At 41.4% G+C, this 7291-nt stretch overlaps 1 protein-coding gene across 1 annotated transcript in view; it reads right to left on the bottom strand.

The window, feature by feature from the left end:
- The window catches only part of LOC119323231, a 5674-nt gene extending 1589 nt beyond the window's left edge, over window positions 1-4085 (bottom strand). The window contains exons 1-10 of the mRNA XM_037596830.1: window positions 3801-4085; window positions 2200-2887; window positions 2011-2125; window positions 1697-1814; window positions 1431-1529; window positions 1050-1343; window positions 866-973; window positions 471-542; window positions 316-402; window positions 14-85 (exon numbers count right to left, since the gene is read on the bottom strand). Of these exons, the coding sequence (XP_037452727.1) occupies window positions 14-85; window positions 316-402; window positions 471-542; window positions 866-973; window positions 1050-1343; window positions 1431-1529; window positions 1697-1814; window positions 2011-2125; window positions 2200-2887; window positions 3801-4070 (1923 nt within the window). The 5' untranslated portion in view covers window positions 4071-4085. The remainder of the gene's footprint in view (window positions 1-13; window positions 86-315; window positions 403-470; window positions 543-865; window positions 974-1049; window positions 1344-1430; window positions 1530-1696; window positions 1815-2010; window positions 2126-2199; window positions 2888-3800) is intronic.
- Between the last annotated feature and the right edge of the window lie 3206 nt (window positions 4086-7291).

The following is a 7291-nucleotide window of genomic DNA, read 5'->3' as shown; positions in this document are numbered from 1 at the left end:
AACATCCCAGTACCTTTACATCTTTAAGTGACAAAAAGATACGGCTATTGTTGAAATCCAGTTGTATAACTTTAGCATCAACAACCTGCAAATGAAAATAACGTTAGCAGCCAAAATTAAATAGAACTATGAGCATTTTAGCGCCACTGAACTGTGTTGTTAAGTATAGAGTGACCCATATAAGAAATGAGGAAAATACATGGTTATTTCCAAGGAAAACATAACGTCATTATCCAGAGATTAGAAGCTTCAATAGAAAACTTAGAAGAGCAAAAGGCTAAATAACAAAACTAATCACAATTGCTAAAGGATTACCTGACCAATTCTGTAAGAAACTGATGGATCTAAGGTCTCATCCCAGGACACTTCCCACTGCTGAATCAGCGCAGGAACCCCTTCAACCTTTGAAGGAAACAGTTAGCTGCTGAACTTGAAGGAAAAAGACAAACAACAAAAGGAATGAAACCTACCTCAACAAATATCCCAAAGTAAACAAATCTCTTGATAGTGCATGTGACTATATCTCCAACATTAAGCTTAGCCTGCATAATAAGAAAATTATATTTATGGTTGTGTGCCAACAGAATCAGATAAATAGACAATGCCATTACTCCAATAGGACACTAAATGCTGGCAAGGATCTATTTCAGCTCAAAGAATGATTGTGTCACCGAGATATGTTTTTTCTGATTATACTGAAGTGAAGGGTGGAACTAGTAAGGACTAGGATGCACGTACAGGAAGTTCAATAAATGTTCTAGTGTAAAACTTGGCTAAACCGATGAGACAATTCAACTTGAAATATTTAGATAGGTTTCTGCAATTTCATCACAAAAACCAAAAATATTAATCAGTGCAAAAGTACCATCAGACTTTTCCTTTTCTGAATCAACTCGTCACTTTCTTTTGGCCTCATGGAGAAGAATAGTCGCTTGGAATTCCTATCAGCCAGGACAACTGATACTCTGAGCCTCTGCAAAACGATGGCAATGTTACAAAAGAATACAAATGAGTAGTTGAATATTGGGACACGAGGACCAGCGTCATACTTGACCAATAAATGATGATAAGAACTTGGATTTCTCTTCGTCATATGTTCGAAGAAGTTCTTCAAACTTGAGCCTAGACTGCAGAGTTCCTTGGTCCTGATGAGCTACTTCTGAAACAGATTCTGTTTCTATGCTCCTATCATTAACCTCGGAACCTTCCTCCATGCTCATACTCTGCTTGTACAAGGAAGGATCACCACCCTTCCTTCTTAACCAAGTCTCAAAAGCTAAGAATTTCCATTTTGTAGCAAGGTTACGATATGGTAAGAAACCTATCATTGAGTCGAGTGACACCTGGTGAGGATTTCAAGACAAAGCTCAGACAAAAACAGGGATATAATATGATAAGAATAAGCGATTTCAAAAGGACCAAGTACATACCACAAATCCCTTCGCACTGCAGTTAATAAGTTCCACCTCAACCCTTTCTCCAGTACTTGCATAATGCTCTAGCCTTGTCCAGTCACTCTCAGTAATGTCCTGTATTAGTGATTCGGTAGCTCAGTATTCATATTCGCAAGAATTAAAAAGGCTAGTAGGGGGAACTATCTCCTCCCACAAAAGTTACATTTGCTCCAGTAAGTTCCGTTGTTATTTGTGCACAACAATCAGATGACGAAGCTCAAATATCCGGAGATTTACATTACCTCTAATGTTGATGATAAGACATTGCCCCCATCGTCAACATAACTTTTTTTATCATCACTATCACTTTTATTCTCAGCATCCACTTGAGATGGTGAAGTTTCAACAGGCAGGTCTTTCCTACAATGTAATAATTGCCACATTAGCTCGGCAGGTGAATCAACATGGAGGAAACCACAAAGACAATATTAGTTTGCAAACACAAGGGCAGAGACGAAGGGGATAAATAGTGCAACTCGAGCTTCACCGAACCATTGGATACCAAGTGATGAAAATGTTCATAAAAATATAACTGTAGTGTTCCATCAAAATGTACCTCGGTCTTCCTTGCAAGAAAGCTTGCATAGAAAAATTGTTGTCAGTCACTGATGGGTTATCCAGAGCAGGCGAGTCTATTTGTTGAGGTAAACTTTCCTCAGATGGCTGTAGTCCTTGAGAATACTAACATAACATTAGCGCCATGGATGATAGAAAATTAATTAAAGATCTTTTATGCCTTCCTTACCTTCCTCACGTTCATTGGTATCCTCTCCAGCGGCAACTACGGTCGAGTCAAGTGCCTTAGCAGTCTCTTTTGTGGCCTCTGGCTTTTGAAGAAGAGAAATGTTGGATAAATCCTCATCCATATCTTTCCTCATTTTCAAGTCGACATTTGGTTTCATCTTCAGCTCCGGCTCCTGTTCATCATCTTCACTCTGATGCACGACGGGTTTACGCAAGGTGACGTCCACAAGATCCTCTGTTACGGTACTTCCAACCTCACTTGTCTCTGTTCCTGCAGCTAAACTCTCCTTGCTAGGCCAACTATCTTGCACCAGCTTAGCTTGTACTTTTGGTTTGCTCCCCATTGGCCGCATCAAGGTCAAAGAAGGCTTATTTACCTTTGGTTTGATCGCTGCTGGTCTCACAAAAGTCAAAGGAGGTTCGACTTGCTTCGGTTTGCTTCCCGCTGGCCGTATCATAGCCAAAGAAGCCTCATCCAGCTTTGGTTTGCTCAGTGCAGGCCTTGAAACACCCAAAGGCTGTTTGTCTTTCATTGGCGCGCTTATTGCCTCTCCTGCGGTGGCAGTCTTGTCCTGCTTATTAGCTTCCATGAACTCCTTCAAAATAACATCCAGCGTGTCCTTTTTGCTGGCAACTAGTTTCTCTACATCGAGAGATGAAGCATCGGGGTCTGACTTCTTGAGCAGTATCTGAAGGAGTAATTCCAGAACATGTAAGGGGTCACAATTGCTGAGAATAATCAAGCGAGATAAACCAAACGTTTCAGAAGTTCAGAACACAACACCAATGTGTACTGCCAACTTGTCATATTGTGTGGCAAACGGGTTCATGGTTAACAGATCGTACTTGAAATCTCTCTACTTCCGTACTTGCAAATAACAGTAATACAGCTAGCATACTTGCATTCTTGTAAAATGACAGTAACTAATACACCTACTCGCATAAGGAACTGCTTATGAGTCTCTGACGAATAACAACAGGGAACAGTCTGTGTTGCCAGAAACTTCCCAACCAATATAAAACTATAATTGTCTATTAGAAACAAAATATTTTAGAAAACTAGTTCGGCATGATTGATATAAACTACTCCCTCCGTCCCATAATATAAGAACGTTTTTGACACTACACCAGTATAAAAAATGCTCTTACATTATGGGACGGAGGGAGTAGTAAACTGGGAGTCCCAACTTAAACTGAAGCTAATACACAGGAGGGCCATCCAAAATGAAAAAACAGATAACAGCACATGGGACAGTGTATATTACTGAAAGTTGCGGTGGTTTGTCACTATGAAGATACTCCCTCCGTTCCGATTTACTCGTCGTGGTTTTAGTTCAATAAATCGGAACGGAGGGAGTAGGAACTAAAGCAATGGAAAATGCAGCTAAGTTTGAAAACTAAACTACGCGCAAGCATTTCAACTGAAATGCTCACGGCCATCATACCGCTACAAAACACCCCAAGATCTCATAGAAAAGCATATAATGATTTGCATTCTGAATTTCCAATATTCAGGTGAGACAGCATTTCAAAACCTTATCCAGAGCCTAGGGACGAGACGAATCGCGGCAATGCTACTAATTAAGGGAGCAGAGGAGCGACCTTGGCGAGGGTGAGCTTGGGGTCCTCCCCGAGGAACCGCCCGAACTCGAGCTCCATCATGTCCCACTTGTCCAGAGCCGGCAGGTCCCCCCCGCCGTCCCCGCCCACGGCGCGCGGCGGCGGCAGCGGGCGGACGAGGCGCACCCGTCCGGCGCCGGCGCGCGAGGAAGAGGAGGAGGCCCCTCTGCTGCTTCCGCGGCGGCGGAGCGCGACGGAGGGCCGCGCGGACGCGAAGACGCCGGCCGCGGGGGCGGCGGCGAAGGCTTCCATGGCTGGCCGGAGAGGTTTATTGGCGGAATGGAGAGGCGCGGTGGTGGTAACGGATAAACCTGCGGCCTTGGCCCCCCTTCTCTCCTGGCGGGGAGGCCGTGAATGGCCGGATTTCCGCCGCGTGGTGCAGCCTGCGCCGTCCGATCGTAAATCGGGGCTAGTTTCCAGTTTTGCTTGCAGAACAAAAGGCTTTTATTTATTTATTTTCATTCTTCCCCTCAAAATAATATAGTTTCATTCATATTATACCTTTGTAATATACAAATCATTCAATTTATTCTCATTTTCTTTTTTAACGAGGGCATTCTCTTTTTGTTGTATAGATAGATTGAATTTATTCTCTTTCTTTCGAGAAACGAACTGGCTTTCAGATAGTAAGTGATACTTCCTCCATCCAAAAATAAGTGTCTTGAGCTTTCCTTCGTCTTAAAATAAGTGTCTTGAGCTTAGTACATATTAGTACTAAGCTCAAGACACTTATTTTGGGACGGAGGGAGGGAGTATGTACCAAGAAATAATCATCTGAAATGATTGTAAGCAACCCTAAACCAATGATTGTAACCACTGGAACTAGATCAGTACTGCAAGTCCATTTTAAATAGATGATCTTGGCCTTGACCGCTTCCATTCCACACACCGGTTGTTAGGGTGTAGAAATACCAGGTACAACCATGTCTTGAGGATTTTCTGCCTCTCGATTGAAACTTATTAAAGATGTATCCATATGAAATATGTTTACTATTTACAACAAATGTTATTGGTTTAAAATAAGAGAACACCCAACGTAGGAAGATAAACTATGAAGAGATATATTATTAGTATCATGCATGCTGCATGTTGCTAAACAGAGAAATACACGTTAATACATCTTTAATAAGTTTCATTTATTCACATCATGCCATTCTATAAAACAAAGGGTATGCTACGATGATAACTTCCTTCCTCAATGAGCTTTTAGGCTGGTCATTATCTTATAACATTTAGAGAAAAAACAGATATACAACACAGAGAAACATAGCTAGTGGCCTTTTTTCACCCTTAAGAATCTTATTATGTAAGTTAATAGCGTGTCATCCAAATTCACTGCAACTTGATGCCTGCATACAACAAATATGAGAAGAGGGTAAATACGAGAAGGGGTAAACCCATATTGTTTAGTGTTGGTGCCCACATACAACAAATATGAGAAGGGGGTTAAACCATACTGTTTAGCAAGTATACAGAATTGGTGAAAGATGAGTTAGAATATAAATCTTGAAAATAATGAGTTTTGACTGGAATTGCTCCATACAACTTGAACCACCAACTTTTTTGACTGTTTGATTGGTTGCTAATTTGGATATCATTTCTTTGCTTGAGCGTTCGAGAATCGTTGATGTATTATCAAAAAAAGAAGAAGCAGAATGACGAACTGATCTAACTGGTTGCTACGTGATCCCACTATACCGGTGATTTGCAAGCTAATTTATCAAGCTCATGTCACGAACGCTAGTTGCACGTGCACCCATGGGGGAGTTCATCGTTGTTGTGCGCCAACTGCACTGAATCGTTCTCCCTATGCTTTGCCACTCCAGAACACCCCGCGTGGAAGATCAAAACGACACGTTAGACCGGATAAATCACATGTCAACAACTCAATCAGCCAACGCTACAACCGCCTGAGCAGATCGAAGCAAATCAAAGAAAAAAGAATAAGAAAAGAAAGACATGCACGTAGTCAAATCGTGATTTGCATGGCGCAAAACTTGGGATCTGCATGCAACCCCGGCGCTCTACAAAAGCGAATCGCAGGCAAGGCAAAAGGAATGTCCAACACAACCACCAATAATCGGTAGGCACACCCAGAATCGTAACCGCACCACTAATTGGCGTGGCAGCACCCGATTGGTCCGTTTTTTGCTAAAAAAAAGCATATCACTTCTTTGGCGCATCTAGATAATCTGAATCAATTATAAAAAATATATCATTCTATGCTTTAGTGAATACAGGAGGAAAGGCTTGTGTAAAAGCAGAAGCTTATAGGTGTGATGTTCTTAATAATGGCACTGGAAGGCCTAAAGAAAACAGATTTGGACAGGTTTCTATCTGGGTAAAAAAACACAAAAGAAGAGCTTTTGCATGATATTTGTTTCTCATGGAGTTTCTTCTTGTCAAATAATTCAAATCTAATGTACAGTACATAAAACTTTACATGCTAGACTCTGAAACTTGTTAAAGGCAGTGTTGGTCTGGTTCTAGAAAAACAAAGCAGTTCCCTGAACCCTAATGCTGATTATGTACTTTTTTCAGATAAAAGTGAAGTTCTAGCATTCAGTCAACCCTAAGGCCGATTATGTATTTTTTGAAAGAAAACTAAAGTTCTAACTTTTAGTTAAGCTGATGTGCAAAAGAATGATGCATCTAAAATAAACAAAACTAAGAAACATACTACAGAAATGAATACTTCCATCCTCTTAACCTTCAGGCGAAAATGTAGATGATCAGGATGTCAGAATAGTAACAATGGCTTTTCACAATTATATAAATTTGAAATTTTCCCCTATCCAAATTTCCATGATTAATTTATCTGGCTTGGTTACGAATTCTTCAATAGCCGAGCTCTATCACGCAGACCAAACCCTTTCAATCCGTCTTCTTTAGCAGTTAGAGTGATCCAACTATCCATTTTGCATAGACACTTCAAAAAGTAAGCCCTTGAATCAACTAACAATATAAAACTGAACGTTTTTAAAGGAAGGGAACAAAGAAGTCGCTCAACTTACCCTGCAAACATTGCTCCTACTCCTGTGATTCGTAAACATATCTCTGAACCTGAGCATGACCATCAGTCGAAAAATCACAGGCTACTAAGAACGTTCTTTTTTTAAGAAGTGGCCATCAATCTATTGATAAACTACCAGGACAACGCTAGCTAGCTAGTGCGAGTGCAGCCGCCACAGCTATGCTAGCCAAGCTGCTAGATCTGTGTAGTTTCTGAATTTGTCGGTGGTGCCTTGATGAGATGCAAACGCGAGAGATGGCCACAGAGAAGGAAGTGGAAGCAACTTATTTATAGTCTCGCACCACACAAAAGGAACTACAATAGTAAAGGGAAGATCTCCAGAAAACGCGAGAGAAGCGGCACCGATCAGAAGGGGTAGCAGGCTCCCGAACCAATGTTGAAAGCGGCAGCGCCAGCATCATCTAGATGGAACAACGGAGGCGGCACCGCTCTCCCAGAA

Source organism: Triticum dicoccoides, chromosome 6B (genome assembly GCF_002162155.2).
Source record: "Triticum dicoccoides isolate Atlit2015 ecotype Zavitan chromosome 6B, WEW_v2.0, whole genome shotgun sequence".
NCBI classification, from domain to species: domain Eukaryota; kingdom Viridiplantae; phylum Streptophyta; class Magnoliopsida; order Poales; family Poaceae; genus Triticum; species Triticum dicoccoides.
This window is presented reverse-complemented; position numbering and strand designations above follow the sequence as displayed.